Source organism: Sinocyclocheilus rhinocerous, unplaced genomic scaffold (assembly GCF_001515625.1).
Source record: "Sinocyclocheilus rhinocerous isolate Xijiao unplaced genomic scaffold, SAMN03320098_v1.1 scaffold950, whole genome shotgun sequence".
NCBI classification, from domain to species: Eukaryota; Metazoa; Chordata; class Actinopteri; order Cypriniformes; family Cyprinidae; genus Sinocyclocheilus; species Sinocyclocheilus rhinocerous.
The window spans coordinates 111452-131078 of NW_015637169.1; the positions used below are offsets into that span (position 1 = coordinate 111452).

Below are 19627 nucleotides of genomic sequence, written 5' to 3' on the forward strand. Positions count from 1 at the left end.
CTTCTTCGGTCCACCATGGTGGGTGAGTACGATCCATTTCTATATATATATATATATGTATATATGTATGTGTGTGTGTGTGTATTTAATGCGCTGGTGGTTGTGTATAATCCTTCTGCTAGCTTTCTTTGAAGTGTTTCCCGGGATCTGTGTGTTTCTGTCCTTTTTCTAGGGTAGGTCCTCGGTGAGCACCCTCTCTGCTGGATTCAGAAATCTGGTGCTCGACTTGCAGTGTTTACTTCACTCGTCGATATGATGTCCAGCCGGTATGATAGCATGGTTTCGGCTTCATGCTTCCTGGATCATGCGGCCAGGTCACAGGCTTCTGCGGGAGCCTTCCTGATCATCAGGCCCCCGGCACGGCACTGCAGAATTTCCTGGATGTCCGGGCCGGGCTTATGCTTTTAGGCTGCCCTGTCTGGTCGCCCTGAGGGGCCTCCCGATCACCAGGATATCCCCTTTTGCTGAGGCATCGAGCAGGAAGTATAGGTGGCATTTGCGAGAACCTTCTTGTGTAATGCTGTCTCAGGCAGTGCTCCCCTCGCCTTAGAGGGTTGTATTTGAGCTTGCCTCTCCCGTTTGGCTCAGTACTTCCGGGTATCTGTGAACAGATGCTTGGAAAACTCTTAAATCCATACTATGGTAAGTGCGCACGTTAAACTTTGCGCACTTTCTAAAATCCATATAGTGGTAAGTGTGCACGTTATGCTTTGCGCACTTTTCTGAAATCCTGTATGGTAAGGGTTACGCGTTATTAGCCTCGTTCCCTTTCTCTGAGTTGGTTTAGACCCCGGTACCTTGGGCTCCACTCAACCAGTGTGTCTCTGTCGATACACTTTGGAAGCATCGCTCCCTCACCATTGAGGGTTATTATGAGCATGGTGCTTTCTTTTGAGCGTTTGAATTCTCTCCCTTCTGAGGAGTTGGATTCCTCGCTCCGTGGGCTGTTCTCGTGGTAGTGTTTAGCAGTGCTCCCCTTTTAACAAAAGGGTTACCTATGAGCACGCTACTCCTTTCTGAATTCGGAGTTCTCCTCTCACGTGAGAGTTGAGTTCTCTATTTTCCCAGAGCTTGCAGTACGCTTACCCTTCTGATCTCTAACGTTTGTGCTGTAGGTCGAGCCCCTCTCGTTGAGAGCTGGGTGTTTGCTCCCTCAGCTAGAGATTTACTGCTAGCAATTCCAGCAGTATACCTTAGATCGAGTTGATGTTGAGTTGAGTTGACACTCAAACATAGTGTTTTGGGATGCACCATTTCCATCTATGGGCTGCTCTTTCAGAGTACCACGAGGGCCCCTTAGAACGGTTTTTAAATCCATGTTATGGTAAGTGTGCACGTTAGTCTTTGTACACTTTCTAAAATCCACACTGTGGTAAGTTCGCACGCTAGTACTTTGCGTTCTTTCTAAAATCCTGGGTTTTTTTTCAATGTATGCTTCAGACGGTGGCGTGGGTATACCGTTCCCCATAGCGACCCCTAGAGGACGCAGTTCGAAGTTCCCTTGAACGGGAACGTCTCAGGTTACGTATGTAGCCATGGTTCCCTGAGTAGGGAACGAGACACTGCGTCCTCTAGGTTTCTTGCCATGCTTCGGACTCAAGCTTCAGACGAAGAAGTGGATCATGTGTTCTCCCGGTGCCTATTTATACTATAGTCGCACCGGTAGTGACGTCATGGCTGTCGCCGGCAAACGTGTTGTTGGTGTTTTTTCAATGTATGCTTCAGACACGGGTCACGACGAGGCGTTCCCCATAGCGACCCCTAGAGGACGCAGTGTCTCGTTCCCTACTCAGGGAACCATGGTTACATACGTAACCTGAGACGATTTTTCTCAATTCAGTTGATAGTTTTTCATTATGTAAAAGTTTCTTCTTCCGAGGTATTTTTACACTGATTTAGCATTTTTTCCCAGGTATTATAGTGATTTAATTTGAATGAACAAAATTTATCAGACATCATATTTGACATTAATGATAGAATTTATGGAAAAGATATAACCTCTCAGTCATTTGGTAGATGTTTTGGCACATATATTTTCATACATTAGCCTACACTAAAAACAGTCATTTTACTCAGACAAGAATCACATATATAATCACGCAAGTTTTGTCAAATAATTGTTAGAGTTTCTAGGTGGAACACTTTTGGCCTGATGAGTGGCGTTTGGCTAGACTGATGGACATATTTTGTTTGGCTGGATTCCCAGCCTTTTTTCTTGCATCATCTTCTTCCATTCTCCAAAGTTCCCGCTTTTTTCTTTCCGCCTCCTGCTCAGTTCTGCCGTATATCACCAGCTCTCTCTCCTTCTGTGCAATGTTCTCCTTTCTCTTCTCTAAAATCTTCTCCATTTTCTTCCTGATCTTCCTCTCTGAGGCCGGATAAAAAGACAACACGTAGCAGCTCTTTCCATTGATGGCCACGAGGGTCTCGACTTTCTTCAAGAGTTCTGTCACGGGCTCATAGTTTGTCGTGTCTTTGTTATTGAAGAACAGGAACCCACCGCTGCACTTATGGATGAAACTGCGGAGCTCCTTGTCTGAGCACGCGATGACGTCATTTGGCGCCTTTCCCTCCAAACGATCTCCGTGAGTGAACACGATGATGGTGTACTTCCAGATACTCTCCCCAAACATGCTCTCGATGAGTTTATGCATGCTTTTGTCATCATTAGTTAAGTTCCCAACAGGCATAACCAGCAGAAACACGTGTGGTCCTGGAGTATACAGAGAGATGGACTTTAGGATCTCTCGGGTCACTTCCCTCTCCGTATGGCTGATCCTGTTCAGACCCGGCGTGTCGATTATGGCCACGGTCCGGCCGTTGATGTTCCCAGATGCTCTTTCACAGAACTGTGTGACTCTGCTCAGCTGCATGTCTGATTTAAAAGCATTGCACCTGAGGATGGTGTTTCCGGTGGAGCTTTTTCCAGACCCTCTCGCACCAAGTAACATGATGCGCAATTCCTCTGCCACAATCATGAAATATCAAGGTTTTAATCACAGAAAGAGTTTAAGATCACTGTTTAACCCTTATAGTCTGTCCATGTTCATTTTAATAACTTGAAAAATTTAATTAAAATGTAAGTATCAGGGTGACACTACATGAAGTTTCCAAAATGCTTTAGTCATCCTTCATGACAATGTTAAATTACATATTTAATGGGAAAAAAATAATTTTTGTTCTTTTTGGGGTATTTTCCCTGGTGGTCCTGCCTACAAAAAAAAAAAATTCAAAATATTGGATTCAATACTTTTCTCGACTTGTTTTCTTTCAGTTAGCACAGGTTTTGTATTTTGTTTTTGGAAGTGATTAATTGCAGGCCTAACTGACCAGAGCTTATGCACAAGTTTTTGAGTGAACATTGCCAAAATTACCCACAAATAATGTTTTTTTTTTTTTCAGGTGCATAAGCTCAGATCAGTGAGCCCTATATGACCAATCATTTAAAAAAAAAATATATATATATATATATATATATATATATATATATATAAAACCTGTGCTAATTGAAAGAAAACAAGTTGACAAAAATTTGAATCTAAGATTTGCTGACAGTATAGCATAATGAGAGATTTACGAGCAATTTTTAAAAGGCTGGTCATTTTTGGAACTGGAACACCAAATTAGTTACAGGATTTTCTGCACAGCACAAGGGTTAACAAAAAGTTTAGATCTTTAAGAAAAATGTGGATGCCATAAAATATCTCACCATGTTCATTTGTTGATTCAGTTAAATTGGTTTCCTCTACGTTTGGCACATTTTCATACAATATTTCATGTGTTGCATCTGTGAAAAAAAGTTACTGCTTGAGTCTAAATAAGACATTTTATATTGACAGGCTATTTGCTGTGTAATCTTTAAGAAATATTAATGAAAAAAACATTGATCTTCCTTATCTGATAGTCATTGACAGTTAAAATGTTGTATTGAATAGTTAGTATAATAATGTCATTAGAGATGTCATAAGATGTTGTAAACAGATTGTTTTTTGCTATTCATTGTGACTTACAGCTGGTTGATGAATCCAATGCAGAATCATTCTCATCTTCCTCTGAGTCCATATTATCATGAAGAGTCATTATTTTCTGATGTAAAAATAAGAGAATTGCAAGCATCAAACTGCAGAATGTCATTCTCCTATTCAGTATTTTTGTCTTGTTTTCCGGTAAAATATTATTGCACTAATCTCATTTTAAGCATAAACCTCAATAACATTTGTAAGATGCTTAAAACAAGCAAAAGGTCCCTGATCTGCTATTTATGAAAAGTTTAGTTTCACTCTGCTTATTCTGCATCATAAAAGTATAACATCAAGTAGAAAAGAAAATTACTTACCACAGTTGATGAAGTTTAGAGATCAGCACTGACACACTTGCATATGAAGAGTCTCTAAGAAATATGCTGCTTTCTTCTGTGCAATGAAGAGTATTTCTGTTTGAAGGTAGGTGTAATGTAATCCACACAGGTAGCCTGTCGACTTCAGGTAGAGGGCTGGTCTTGTTGAAAGATGCGATCACTTCATTCGACAAGGGTTTCATTGAGGCACAGGACTAGTTTGACATGTTAGTCAAGTATATAGAGTTTGTTTGGCATGTCCTTTTCTGTTCCAGTGAAAAATGCCCCTCCAGCCTTGAAAGTGGGGGTTAGTTTTCAAACTGAGTAATAGAGTAGATTAGGCTGACAACATTTGAACACACACCTGGAAATAATGATACATGTGAACCAGTCAAGACACTTTTAAAGGCAGGGTATGTGATTTTTCAAAAACACTTTAGAAAACTGATTCGGGCCGAATAGCAAAACAAACTTGTAGCCAATCAGCAATAAGGGACGTGTCTACTCGTGATGTGTAGGAGAGAGCTTTCAGTGCATGGGACGGACATTAGCCGAGCCGAGCGACAGAAAGATAGAGATGGCGGATAAAAATGGCGTGTTTGTTTTGGTGATTTCAAATATCAACATTGGCTACCAGAAATCACTTACTCTGCCTTTAATTTCACTGTAGTTTGAGCTGTGGCTACATTTCACAATATCTGTTATCTAATATTCTTTAACAGTTATTGTGACCATGCCTTATAGGGCCTATAATAAACAAATTCTTGGTTTCCTTTTTTTGTCTTATTATTTCTTTGAAAAATAAAGCATTTAATCATTGTTAACATGATTATTAATTTATGTATTTAAATTTTTGCACTGGCAGATGGTACATCTTACTGTCTTTTGCTTTAGTACATAAACTGAACTTCATAACGCATATATATTGTAGCATGTTTAAAATGTTGTTGTGTTATAGATAACAATGTGCTTAATGTTAGTGTTGCACTTTATTCATTTTTGTGTTGCGAACTGTTATTGGATGTTCGAGTTGGATGTGAAAAGAGGCTCCGCCCCTGTGTGTGTGTAAGGGGAAACAGAGAAGGAGGGGAGTAAAAGAGTGCCTCGCTGGTTCAAGTGCAGTTCTCTTAGAAGTCGGGGTGTGTACGGCGTGGGTTGTGGCCGACAACAGCCCAAATAAACACCCCTTGTACATCAAAACGCCTCGTCCTTTTCTGAGAACGATACAATATATACAATAAAGCAGGCCAGTCTGAGTATTTTTGTATGATTGTTTTATAACGATTTGAAAGAGAAACCTGTTTAATCATATCTGAGACAGTCATATTTCCCCTATTAAATGTCCATTCAGCGTAAATAAACAGTATATTTTCGCTTACAGTTCCCCTTTATTCAAAGCTGTGGGAGCGGTTAACGTTTCTGATTGGCTACAGACCTCGAGGTCAAGTGCAACTTTTCTCCAATCATCGTCGAGGAAACTTCTACAAGCGTTTCCATTGGCTAAATCGGACCCGGAAGTGGACGTTGACAGGGAAATCTCTTCTCTGGAGCTCTGTATGGGCTCTAAGCAACGAGAATTGGAATGTATTTCCGCTCATACTTTATACCGGCAAGGGCGCTTCCGGTTTGTATGGTAACTAAGAGAAACCATCAGCTGTGTGGGAGTCACGCCCCCTCACTAAAACAACAAAGAAAACGTCGTAGTTTTATACCGTTTTAAATCATTACTCAGAAATAATATTATTTGCTTTTTAGCTAAATAAAATAAAGAAAGTCACTTTGCAATTGCACCTTAGAGTTTCCGAGGATGGGCTCTAAAGATTTGAAACTCCTGGATGTGTTTTCATACGAGAGTCTCGTGCATGCAGTCGCCGGTGCGATGGTAAAAACACAGCTTTTCATCTCAACTGTACGGTTTTTACATGATTTACAGCTTTTGAATGATGATACATGTACGCACATTTATCTACTTTCCTGACCTCTACCTGCTGCGTGACAAAATTAAAAACAAATCAAGAAGAAATGAAATAAAATGTGGCTTTCTTATTTGCTTTGTACCTTTAAAGTCAGCATGTTATATATGACAAAAAAATAATATTATTATTAAGATATATAGTAGTATTTTATATAGTAATATGCAAGATAATATTTCGTTTCATTTCATATTTTTAATTTACTATTTAAATTTTAATTATAGTAATAACTTTTATTATTAGAAAAATATGTTATTATGCTATAATACCAAATATAATATAATGTAATATAATTAATATTATATTATTGTAATATAATGTTATGTTTTATATTATATTATATAGTATAGTATAGTATAGTATAATATCTATCTATCTATCTATCTATCTATCTATCTATCCTAAGGATAATCCCTTGAGTATATTAAAATCTGTTTATTTAAAGTGATTTATTTGTTTGTTTGTAGGGCAGTGTAACAGCAATGGCTGTTTTCTTTCCTCTTGACACAGCCCGGCTCAGGCTGCAAGGTAAAAAGGGAAACACATGAGTTTAATTTCCTGCTGACTTGACTTTTGTTCGTGTTTTAAAATACGTGACCCATTTCTTTCTGTTTCTGTGCAGTTGATGACAAGCGGAAAGCCAAATCTACCCCAGCCATTCTGTCTGAGATCATCAAGGAGGAGGGTCTGTAAGTTATTTCACATGCATCTCTTTGTTTTGTGTTATTATCTTTTTCATTTCAGGTTGCAAGCATAACCATGCTTTTTTTTTTTTTTTTACTCTCTCTCTCCAGGTTAGCTCCATATAGAGGCTGGTTTCCAGTGATCTGCAGCCTTTGTTGCTCAAACTTCGTCTACTTCTATTGCTTCCATAGTCTGAAGGCCACCTGGCTGCAAGGTCAGAGGTCAACACCAGGACGAGACCTCATTTTTGGCATTGCTGCAGGTTTGCTTTTTTCAAAAACATGAAATGATCAAAAATGCAATAGTTTCTGTCGTACACTTCCGTTCAAAAGTTTGGGGTCAGTAAGATTTTTAATGTTTTTTAATGGAGTCTCTTATGCTCATCAAGGCTGTATTTATTTAATCAAAAATACAGAAGAACAGTAATATTGTGGAATTATAACATTATTGCAATTTCTAAAATTGGTTTCTTATTTTAATATACTTAAAATAATAATAATTTATTTCTGACGCAGCACTGAATTTTCAGCATCATTACTCCAGTCTTCAGTGTCACATGATCCTTCAGAAATCATTCTAATATGCTGATTTGTTATCACTGTTGTGCTGCTTAATATGTTTTTTTGGAACCTGTGATACATTTTTCTTTGATTCTTTGATGAATAAAAAGTTAAAAAGAACAGTGTTTATTCAAAATAGAAATATTTTCTAACAATATAAGTCTTTACTATCACTTTTTATCCATTTAACACATCCTTGCTGAATAAAAGTATGAATATTTTTTTTGGGACCCGTGATATTTTTTTTCAGGATTCTTTGATGAACAAAAAGTTAAAAAGAACAGTGTTTATTCAAAATAGAAATTTTGTGTTACAATATACAGTGGTATTCAAAAGTTTGGGGTCAGTAAATTTTTCTTTCTTTCTTTCTTTTTTTAAAGAAATTAAACAGCACAACTGTTTCCAACATTGATTATAAATCAGCATATTAGACCGATTTCTGAAGGATCATGTGGGACTGAAGTTATTTTAAATTGCAATAATATTTATTTTTCTGTATTTTTGATCAAATAGATACAGCCTTGTTGAGCATAAGAAACTTCTTTAAAAAACATTTAAAAATCTTACTGATCCCAGACTTTTGAATGGCAGTGTATATATTTTGTGCAACCAGTATTTAAACAGAAATGTATGAATGTATTTTTGGTGCTTCCCTTGTGGGGAAGCACAATTTAGCTTTATATTACTTCGTTTCTTCTTTTCATTTCGAGTTATCTTCGTTTCGAACAATAATATTGTGAATTATTAAACGGTTTTGCTGCTTATTTATACAGAGACCTGAATGATTTTTATTTTTTTTTTTATTTTTATTTTTTTGTGGTAATCATTATTGGGTAGTACCATTCAGAAGTTTGGGGTAAAATAAAAAAAAAAAGAAAAAGAAATTAATACATTTATTTAGCAATGATGCATTCAATTGATCCAAAGTGAATCCTTTAAAAAAATGTATCATGATTTCCACAAAAATACTAAGCAGCAAAAACATTTTTAGAATTTTTTCAACATTAGCAATAATAAAAAAACATTATTAAAGGGATACTTCACCCCAAAATGAAAGTTTGATTTACTTGATTTACTTTTTTTTGTTTTTTTAATCTGTTGAACACAAAAGAAGATATTTTGAAGAATGTTGGTAACCAAGCAGCTGTTGGTCCCCATTGACTTCCATAGTATTTTTTTCCATACTATGGAAGTCAATGGCTACCAGCAACTGTTCGGTTACCTACATTCTTATCAAAACATCTTCATATGTTCTAAACCTTTCTGTCTTCCTTCAGGTGTAGTGAATGTTCTTGTGACCACTCCGCTCTGGGTAGTCAATACCAGACTGAAACTGCAGGGGGCGAAATTCAGAAATGAAGACATACAGCCCACACACTACAACGGAATTATTGGTCATTTTAAAAGACATCATACATGATCTTCATTTCATTGCCTTTAATTCAAATGTGTGTCCAGTGATGATATAAGGTGATCCGTCTCTCTTTAGATGCGTTTGTACAGATCATGCAGCGGGAAGGAGTGGGTGCGTTATGGAACGGGACGTTTCCCTCCCTGCTGCTGGTGCTCAATCCAGCCGTGCAGTTCATGATCTACGAGGGTCTGAAGAGGCAGCTCATGAGGGGAGTCGACAGAGAGGTCAGAGCAGGCTGCTGATCCCAGAACAGTTTTTATTGTTTATAATTGACTCAATTTCATTGTAAGAAACTTTTACCATATTAAAGCTAATACAGTAATGTAAAAACTTTGAATCATCTCTCTGCATACTCAATCATGACAACATATAAATAAACAGATGAGTCTATTCACAAGATCTCTGTTGCCTGGGAAACAGTAACTACAGCATTTCTGATATTAAAAAACATGCAGATGATGATTAGCTCATTTAGATGCTTGTATTCATGTGCAAGCATCTGTTGAGTATGAGTAAACGACCCCACATGTGGCCGTAGACGTGCATTGTTACCATAGCAACATAGAAATATGGTTATGTAACCCCTTGGTAACCAAGGATGATGTCACAGTCCTTTGAAGTTTAAATTAGAACATATCAGTGTTTTGGTTTGACTTTTAATATGCGGTTTCCTCTGTGTTAACAGCATGTTGATTTATCTACATATTTAAGTTTCTTCACCCAAAAACCTACATTCTGTCATCAAGTTGTGGGTTTCGTGATAACGGAGATGGAATGTAAACGCACAATTTACGCGAGCATGAAAATTTGACTAAATCTTCTATGACAACCTGCAGTGTTAGCAGTGTTATAGAGGAAAGACAGACTCTTCATTGTTTAACTTGACTATTTTTCCACTATATTTCTGTCTGATTGTTTATAGCTCTCCTCAGTGGAGGTGTTTCTTATTGGAGCCATTGCCAAGGCCGTTGCAACCACCATAACCTACCCTCTACAGACAGTTCAATCCGTTCTACGGGTAAGACCAGAATACGTTTAGTTTATATTTGCCCAATCAGCTCATATCATGCATATTGGATTATTGGTTCTCAACTGATTTTGTTGCAGGTCTTTGATTTTATATCCTGTATAAAATAGTTCAGAAGTCTGGGGTTGGTAAGAAAGACATTTTGAAAGAAATAAAGACTTTATTTAAAAGGAGCTTATATACAGCTGTTCAAATGTTTGAGGCCAGTAAGAAAAAAATAATAATTCTCTGCAAAAATGCATTAAATGGACACTGTTACAATTGATATTAATCAAACAATCTGTATCACAGATTCCCAAAAAAAAATATTAAGCAGAGCAACTGTTCTCAACATCAATAATAATAAGAAATGTTTCTTGATCAGCAAATCATCATATCAGGATCACATTAGTGACACTGAAGACTGAAGTAATTTTTAATAGAGTAAAAGTTTTAATAGTGTTCATTTGAAGAAGTTTGAATAGATAGATAGATAGATAGATAGATAGATGGATAGATGGATGGATAGATAGATAGATCATCACAGGAATAAATTACACTTTAAAATATATTAAAACAGAACAGTAATAAAAACATTTGTCACAGATGTAAATCACAGATGAATTTGCACCTAAAAACTATACAGATTGGACATGTGACCACTGATGTCAACAACAATAGATAAGTAAGGGAAGAGTTTTCCCTCCCTTCTAAGAGTTGGTTTTTCGCTCTCTAAACTATGCATGATTATATGGTTAGGTTAGTTTTATTCTTTGCATTTGCATCCATTAGTTCAGATCTGCTGTGATATATGAAACCAGAGAACCACACTTTTTCTGAAGCTTCAGTTTTGTTTGTGTAATGGTAATATTGTCTGTTTTATCTGTCGTTCTCGTTTGTGTTCAGTTTGGACAGCATGGGCAGCCCGCAGATCAGTCCAAACTCCTGAACAGCCTGAGATCTGTCATGTATCTGCTGATCAATAGAGTCAGGTAGAATAACACACATTTCACCTGACCTGATTTTGCCTGTGTAGTGCTAACATATTTCACTCTGCAGTTCATTTTCAGTAGCTGTCACGCAAGTTATTGTCAAGTGATTCATTGGTTTCTGTTGACATCTGAACTCCTCCGCTTGAACTGAGATGTTTGTTGATTGATTTATTGCAGAAAGTGGGGTGTGCTGGGATTGTTTAAAGGCCTGGAGGCGAAGCTGCTTCAGACGGTCCTCACTGCCGCACTGATGTTCTTACTGTACGAGAAGATCGCCAACACCACCTTCAGGGTCATGGGCCTCAGACGCACAATGACGGCCCGCTGACCTCTCACAGGAGGTTTATTAGCTCACTGATGTCATAGGAACTGAGTATACCTGTGTTATGAAAAATAGTCAATTGAAAAGTTTTATTTTAAATTTTTATAAATGATCAAAATGGACAGGAACACTCAAAAGTTTAGACACACTTGACTCAGTTTGTGTTTCTCATGATCTTTAAAACATTTTGATCTATAGGCTTCAGTAATTGTAATAAATAAAATATAATATAAATATTAAAATATAAATAAGAAAATAAAATATAAATATAATTAAGTTGTAAGTACAAAAATTACTAAAACTAAAAAGCTACATAGAAATAAAAAAAAAACACTTAAACTCTAATATTAGAATGAAGACTGAAAATATAAAACAATAGCTAATTTAAAATATGAATAATGCTTTATTAGTATATACATAATACTAAAATAACACTGATTCATAGATTACCAGGTTTACAGTATAAACTAGATATAAAATGTGGCTATTTCAAGGAAGATAAAATATAGAACATTTTTGATTTGTGAACCTTTTTTTTTGTTTTTTTAATTCTCACTTCCATTATTTCATAGTTTAATGACTTTACTATTATTCAGAAATTCTTAAGAACATACTAAAAGAAAGAGTAAGTGTGTCCAAACTTTTGATTGATAGTGCATTAATATAAATAATTATCACAAATAGAATGTATGCAATAGTACTGAAATCAATCCCACTTAAATAATTATTGTATGTACTCTTTAATGCAAAATGGCCTTAATAGGTCAATACCTTGGTCAGTATTTCATGTAGTTTTTTTACTTCATTTAAAATAGGAACTGATTTTGTTTATGAATACCAACAAATCTGGACTGCTTTACATAGCGTCAAAAAGAAAATGATGCATGTGACTGATCTGTTTTGTAAGATCATTGCTGTCAACATTGGAGCCTGCTCTTAGATCTGCCTTCCTGCATTGATACAGTTTACCGTACGAAAACAACTTCCAGACTAGTTTTTCTGGTTCTGTGTTGGTGATACTTGATTTCACTTGACAACACAAAGCCACTGAGACTGTAACTGACCTTTAACCTAAAATGTTTACAGTCTGGACATAAAAATAACTTCTTCTTTTTTTTCAATCTTTCTTGATAAGGGGATGTAGAATAACCACAGTTATGCACAGAAGGCACTTTCTGTTGCAAAGTAGGTTTAAGACACTGAAGCTCAAGTGCATGCTTTATGTATAGACTTGTGGGAATCCATACTGAAATTTAGATAATAAAATAATTTCTCTCTCAGCACTGATGTTCACACTGTACTAGAATGCGTACAGTTACAGTTATGTTTGAATATAAAATGTGGATGTTTATTATTGAATGTCAATGAATCCATTAACATAAATTAAAATATTTATTAATAATTACACATCCAAGGTCTGTCAGATGAATCCAGATATAAATAATTTAGATTATTCATTAATGACTACTTACTGTAGATTTTATAATTGATGTCATGTCACATAAAAGTTGTATAATGTTTCTACAATAAAATAATTGATCAATGATAATTAAATTAAATTCAAGTTTATTTGTATAGCGCTTTTCACGATACAAATCGTTGCAAAGAAACTTTACAGCAAATTAGGTTTCTACAATATTGAGTGGTAGCTTATCAGTGGTGACTGTAATTATACCTAATGTTATACCTAATGTGGTATAACATTGATTGTTTTGCTTTTTTATATTTTATTTTATTTATTTTTTATCTTTGCTTTCAATAGAAGCAACCTACATTTTAATAGGGTCAGAAAAACAGGCAATTGCATAAATTGGCCTCCAGGAGGCAGTAAGAGCCCTCTTTTTGTGCTGTACTTCAACTCAAAACTCTGTCAAAAGGAAATGTAGCTTTCCATGTCCCCATGATTTAGTGATTTATTAAAGATTTTTTTTTTTTATTAAAATAAATCCAAATAATGTATTTATAAAAATGTTTTTACTTATTACACGCATTATTATTATTATTATTATTACTACTACTACTACTAATGTTGTTAGTTCAGGGGTTGCTTGAGTACTCAGAAAGCCGAATCCTCCATTGTGAGATCAAATCAAATCAAATAAAACCTAAATAGAATGTTTTGTGTTATTAGAGATGTCTGTGCACTATAAAGTATAGTATTTAAATATGAATTAAATTGAAACCATTTAAATTAAATTAATATAATTTTTACTGTATCAAAAAACTAATGTACATGCTAATTACCATGGTACACACTTATCTATTCCTGTGGTGGAATCTCAACGCTGAGCGTTCCACCACAACCGGGGAGCATTCTAATTGGTCCACTTGTTCCACCGAGAACACCGAGCAGCGAAATGTTATTGGCTTAGTGGGTTCGCGGAAATCTTCTGAGTGAGTCTATTGGCTGTCCGCAATGTCGTTCTTCAGAGTCTTCGCCCACTATTGGATGAGTCCTAAAAACAGGCGGGTTTCCGGTTGAAGTTTACTGGATATCGGAAACGATTAGTGGGTGGAGTGCAGACCAGGATGGATCAAGCACTGTACAGTAAGACAACTGTTAAACTTATTATTTTTAAGACTTGGTTTGACACGCAGCAGCTGTGCATGCGCAGTCATTTATTCGAATGCTTTCATGGTGTTTAATATTGCATTATAAGCTTGCTGGAAGTTGTACTGTGTAGTTGGGAACAGCAAGCACATGGCCTGAGTTTGCTTGTCAAGGTGCTTGCTAGGTGAGACAGCATGTTTTGGGGGGCTGTCAAACGTTTGACTGAAGGTTATAAGGGATACAGGTCACCTTGGCCACAGTGGGCACGGGAGGGGGCTTGTGGTCCTGATGCTGTGAAGGTGGGACTGTTATGTAACATGCATCATGACATGGTGTTTTTATTCTTTTATTGCATGCATCTGTCATTAGGTGGGTTGGCATGTTATGACCGCTCTTAACATATGTTATTTTCAGCCTTTTAAGTGTGTTATTTTGCCTTTGGGTTAAAAGCAGTATGGTATGGGCATGGTAATACCATGTTTTCTGCACTTTTACATGAATGTATTGTCCTACCATGTAAATACCACAGTGTATGAATACTGTAAGCATACAGTACCAAGGTGTGTTAGAGTGCCATGGTATTACCATCAGACTCTTTTTTTTTTTTGTCTGGTTGAAGCCGATGGTCATAAAGATGCATTTGAACTATATAACTGCATTATAGCCTTATAAACAATAGTGTAATGTTCTGTTTTGCATTAACGTTAGTGGTTTGCTAAGTCAAATGCTTTTTAGGCTTCTTAGGGTTCAAGGTTCTGTTGTAAGTGTCTTGAGATGTATTGCATGATGCATGAGACTTATTGATTGCGCTTTCTGTCACATCAGCATTTTAACTGCAGAATGGAAACATGAATACAAGATATTCCATATATACACAGTAATAACACGGTTTATGATCAACAAGCATGACTTGTGAGCTTATGATTCATAGACTAGTAACAAAATAAAGTGGGACAAAAGGAACCCAAACTTATGCTTCATCTCACACAGGAGACTCTGCGATAAACCAGCTTAAATTGATAAAACCGACAGTCCTCGTGTATCCCTGTCAGTGTGTCTCTTATGTCTGTGTTCTTTTAGTCATTCTCACTTTCGTGCTTTTTGTCTTGCAGCGCAGGTTTCAAAGGAATGTTCCGGGTTTAAAACAAGTTCGATTTTATCAACAGCAGAAATGTGCAACTTGTACTTTTGATAAAGCACTTAATTCACTTAATTCACTTAATTCACAGCACTTAAGTGTTGTTTGGGTTGCCTAAATGGTCCGGTGGAACTGCTGTTCTAGGTGGATAAATGGTTTATCGTTGTATAAATCAGTTTGTCTACTGTGTGGATTTCTGTGTATGTTAACAGTCCTGTTCTGGTATCTTTGTGCGGCCCATGTGGGTACTGAAGCATGAGTAAAAATGATTTTCTGTGGCATGCTGTTGATAGAGCTTTTATTGAGCCCAGAACATTCCTCTGTGCGACAAAAACTTGTGTGTTTTAAAAAGTAAAACTATAGGGCATCGCAAGGGCCAGTGTGAGAGTTTCAGGCCTGTTGATACCAGTGTTGTTTTTGTTGTTGTTTTTGTTTTTAGGCCTATATCATTTCCAGCTTAAAAAGAAAAAAAAAGTAAACTGTAAAGAAAACCTAGCATGGAAAGAAATATATGAATATTTATATAATAAAAATAAGTAATATTTATTAAATGTTCCTTAAAATAAAACATAAATAAATGTAAATATTTCTAACAAATATAAAAATACTTTTTTTTGCAAAATACAAATTGAACATTCTTTTTAATGCCCCTCATGTAAATGGATCTCATAGCTGTTGTTTTATTAGCTACTTTTTTGCTTTTTTCTTTTCCTATTTTTCTTTCTTTCAGGTAATAGTGCCTCACACCTGACATGGAATTACATTGGAGTTTTTTGAGCAGGAAATAAATCAGGTAACTGAATCACAGGCACCTACACGTAAACACCTCTGGGTATTTCCCCTTCACAGCTGTTCGTGTTTATTTTGCTGCTGCGTATGCAATTCCCAAAACCCCTGATGTTCTCTGCACTTCTCAGAAGCTCTGTTTTAACATCCCTCCAGATCTTCTAATTGTAAGACGTTCACTTCATGCTGTTACAATACTAAGTAAATTGCATATGTGTGAAATACTGTCCACTGTAGTTGCAAAATTGGTAGCCATATAGCCTAGTAGTCAAAGTCAATATGAAATGCCATTCACAGCCCATTTTGCTTCTGTAATCTGATGTATCTCAGACAGAATAACAGTATTAGACTGCTTGACTGTGCGATTGAAAGTCAGATGGCAATGTGTGCCACTTGGGTGAGTACCAAGCAGTTGGCCTGGTCGCACCTGGCATGGATTAGCCAGCTGCCACTTTGTAGAGGCACCCGGCATGATATTCTGACCCAGTGACCTCATCTTTTGGGTGAAGTGTGTAGTCTTAAACTGTTGCCTTGTCTGTGCCTCACTTGTTTAGCTTGGTAAACAGAAAAACCATCTAACTGCCTTCCGTTGAAGCTGATAGTACCGCCAGAGAGCATTCCTCCCAGAGGGAATGATGTTTTGCATTCTGACCCAGATAAAAGCAAACGGACTGACCATGAAAGCCAAAATAAGAAACCTGCCCACAGTTTTACAATTCAAAGACCTGAGGGCAACCACACATTAAAAGTTGAGTCAGAATGCAACACATGTTGAGCCGTGGTGTTAATGCTGTAGGCTTGGGTGTAAGTCGTACCCTGATCCCATTCCTCACCCTAAAAAGTAGCCAAAACACCAAAATGTGTGACTTTAATTGGACTTAAAAGATCAGTTGGCTGGGAGGTAATAAAACAGTGTATTGGAAAGACTGTAATGTCTGCCTAGAGTTAGCAGTGATGTACGATTATGATGTCAGTAAGTGCAATATGTTTCCAGCACTGGAGCATCAGTTTCCCATAATGATCAATAAATTATTTACAGTTCGTCTAAGTGTATAGTATAGCAAAGTCTGTGTCGTCATCCGTGATTAGCGTTTGTTAATAAAGATAACGTCTATTTAAAAATCAAGTTTCACGTTGTTGTGAGCTCCAGAGCGGCAGCGGCCGTTCTGCACTCATGAAGCCGCCCGAGAGCAGTAGTCACTCACTGCAGAACACAAGATCCAGGGGGCGTGGTTGGATCCACATCTAGGGGGTTCTCCCCGAGAGCGCCTCACCTCAGCCAGATCTTCTGGAATCTGCCGCTGACTCTTGATGTCTCTATACTGGTTAAACATGAGTTATAATTCGTTTTGGGTAAATCTAACGGACAGTCTGTGGTCTCATTAATCTATTATTTGTTCCGGAGCAGATAGTTTTGGCAAAATCTCACCATGTTTATGTAACTTCACTGCTGTATATCAGAGCGCTGCTTTTGAACGAATTGCCTAGCAACTTTTATGATGGCTGTTGTTATTTATTAAATATTATCATTCAATAAATAATATTATTTTTTATAAATAATAGTAGTATTTAGTATTGGTAAACGGTGTGTGTGTTCGTGATGGTGATTTTAGTTAGATGGCGACAAGAGACTGTTTTTACGAGTCAGCATTAAAGGGTTAGTTCACCCAAAAATAAAAATTAGGCTGTGTTTCACTCACCCTAACAGATGAAAGGATAGTACGAGCCTATTGGACATTCATAGTAATTGTGAGTATGTGATTGATCTGAAGAATGAATGCTGTATCAGATGCAGGTAATAACGATCGCTCAGTCAGTCTCTCATAATACTCTACTAGCTATACATAATACACTGCTTAATACATTAATACAATAAGCTTTTAATGAAGCAACTCAACCTTCCTTCGTTACTAGTTCTAAAGTGACGTTTTGGAATCAGCAATGGAGGCTTGGGCTCAGCTGTTAAACTGTCAAACTTTAGATTTGAATCTGTGGCAGAGGGAAGTAGTTCTGCACAAACTATATATATATATATATATATATATATATATATAATATAATTATTATATTTTCTTATTATTAAGATGTTGAAAACCATTTTTGCTGCTTAATATTCTGTCCCCATCAGTACATGTGAGAATCTTGCGGTCCCTTTTCCCAACACTTCCCTCTGTTCATCATCGCTCTCAGCACATTTTACTCACCATAAAATACTCCCACTCATATTTTTAGTATTACTACCCAGAAATGTTCTGTGAACCAAACAAAAAGGGAAGAAAAACAAGGAAATTCAAGAAAAATAAATGACTTTGCGAAGCAAATGCGGTGCTGAGAAACTGAGATGTAAACAGAATGTGCCTGTCAATCATGTTTTCCCAATTGTGACATCATCACCATGGCAATAGATTCCAGTAGCACTGTTTTGCTCAGATGGCCTGATGAGAACGAAGTGTGTGTGTGTGTGTGTGTTATGTGTGACTCACTTTGCACATGACTAAGCTGTTATATCTGCTCTGTATTCAAACCCTGTAGAGAGAAATGCATTTCTGAAAACACCTAACAATCTTTCTATCAAAACCAATTCTCTTGTTCTGCAACAAAGTGTTCGTTTTATCGCAACTTTTTTTTTTTTCAAGAGCTCAGTGAAAAGCCCCACTGAATCAACAGAATTCACTAATAGATAATAACTCACTCATTAATATAGTTGTCTTTTTAAAATTCCTAATTAGACTCAAATTAAGAAAGATCTTCATTAAATATTGCTCAAATATTAATTGGGCTTTACCAAGTAATTGAGCTGAACTACTTCATATGTCTCCTGTGCTTGAGTTTGCAGTTTTGTTGACGTTTGCAACTTCCCAGTAAATAGCTGAATTAACCATGCAATTTCCCTGTTATTCAAAGCAAGGTAATAGGATCTGACATTGAACTTTTTTTTTTGAATGGGGATTTTTGTAACTTGAGATCAGTTCTGATGAAGCAGACTCCATTTTACTAAGAAAGTTGAGAGGTTTTTATTGAATGTCTCTGAAAGAAGAGACATCTGTGATTTAATGATTACATTATAGTGTAAAAGTTCCTTTAAAGAAGTGAGTTGTGTGTGTTAAATATTTTTTATGCTTCCTGGATGTTACAAACACGCACTAATTGTGAACACGTAGAATTATCCTTTATATATATTTTTTATATATATTTTTTATTTTTATTCAAACACTCTAGATGTTTTTTTTTTAACATTCAAATGTTCTAGTTTTTCAGTCATTCTATAATTCTCATTTTCCTGAACATTCAAACATTAGTTGTAGCAGATGTTCAAAAACTCTCTTGTTTTAACATTCAGATGTTTTTGGATGTTGCAAACATTCTGAAATTCTTTTTTGAACATTAAAATGTTCTAGATGTTGCAGGCATTCTAAAATGATCCTTTTTCCCTTTACATTTAAACATATTACAATTATCTTTTTTTGAACATTGTAACATTTCTAGCCCCCAGTTTCACAGACAAGGATTAAGCCTAGTCCAGACTAAAATGTAAGTCTGAGCCTGAAAATTACTTAAATGTCCAAATTTAACTGTGGCCTAATCCTGGTTTAGTCTAAGGCCATGTCCACACATCACAAGGCCATGTGAGTTTTTCCTTCTTCAGTTTTTAAAAAAAAATCTCTGTCCACATGAAAACGCAAACGCATGCTGTGAAGCACTGTCAAGAGCATGCCAAACCAACAGGTGGCGATATAATCTCAACCGTAAAGCCATGTTGTCCAATCACAGGGTGTCCGCGGGTCCTTAAAATGTCTTAAATAACGTTTTCCTAATATAAGGCCTTAAAAAGTCTTAAAATGTCTTAAATTCGGATTCGATGGGT

At 36.4% G+C, this 19627-nt stretch overlaps 3 protein-coding genes across 3 annotated transcripts in view; 2 read left to right on the forward strand and 1 right to left on the reverse strand.

The window, feature by feature from the left end:
- Positions 1–2129: 2129 nt before the first annotated feature.
- Positions 2130–4414, reverse strand: LOC107748804 (GTPase IMAP family member 7-like). The gene is made up of 4 exons (XM_016563763.1): positions 4337–4414; positions 4011–4086; positions 3710–3787; positions 2130–2965 (listed from the first exon to the last, which is right to left on the reverse strand). Exons 2-4 carry the CDS (start codon positions 4078–4080, stop codon positions 2130–2132), a joined length of 984 nt encoding a protein of 327 aa, XP_016419249.1. The 5' UTR covers positions 4081–4086; positions 4337–4414.
- Positions 4415–6069: 1655 nt separating this feature from the next.
- LOC107748783 (peroxisomal membrane protein PMP34-like) lies at positions 6070–11452 on the forward strand. Its single transcript, XM_016563734.1, has 9 exons — positions 6070–6218; positions 6777–6837; positions 6932–6998; positions 7104–7255; positions 8831–8947; positions 9043–9191; positions 9890–9985; positions 10880–10965; positions 11143–11452. The coding sequence occupies exons 1-9, from the start codon at positions 6144–6146 to the stop codon at positions 11291–11293; spliced, it is 954 nt and encodes a 317-aa protein (XP_016419220.1). The 5' UTR covers positions 6070–6143; the 3' UTR covers positions 11294–11452.
- A 2344-nt stretch (positions 11453–13796) lies between these two features.
- LOC107748785 (MKL/myocardin-like protein 1) overlaps positions 13797–19627 on the forward strand; it is a 44369-nt gene continuing 38538 nt past the window's right edge. Inside the window, exon 1 of the mRNA XM_016563735.1 lies at positions 13797–13835. Within this exon, the coding sequence (XP_016419221.1) occupies positions 13817–13835 (19 nt within the window). The 5' untranslated portion in view covers positions 13797–13816. The remainder of the gene's footprint in view (positions 13836–19627) is intronic.

What these genes read in the sequence shown, in the direction of transcription:
- LOC107748804 (XM_016563763.1), bottom strand. Translation starts at nt 4,080, where the DNA reads ATGACTCTTCATGATAATATGGACTCAGAGGAAGATGAGAATGATTCT. An exon ending in ATTGGATTCATCAACCAGCT is followed by an intron (nt 3,788 to 4,010) that starts GTAAGTCACAAT and finishes TTTTTTTCACAG; the next exon opens with ATGCAACACATGAAATATTG. An exon ending in TGAATCAACAAATGAACATG is followed by an intron (nt 2,966 to 3,709) that starts GTGAGATATTTT and finishes TGATTGTGGCAG; the next exon opens with AGGAATTGCGCATCATGTTA.
- LOC107748783 (XM_016563734.1), top strand. Translation starts at nt 6,144, where the DNA reads ATGGGCTCTAAAGATTTGAAACTCCTGGATGTGTTTTCATACGAGAGT. An exon ending in CATTTTTGGCATTGCTGCAG is followed by an intron (nt 7,256 to 8,830) that starts GTTTGCTTTTTT and finishes GTCTTCCTTCAG; the next exon opens with GTGTAGTGAATGTTCTTGTG. An exon ending in CTGCTGATCAATAGAGTCAG is followed by an intron (nt 10,966 to 11,142) that starts GTAGAATAACAC and finishes GATTTATTGCAG; the next exon opens with AAAGTGGGGTGTGCTGGGAT.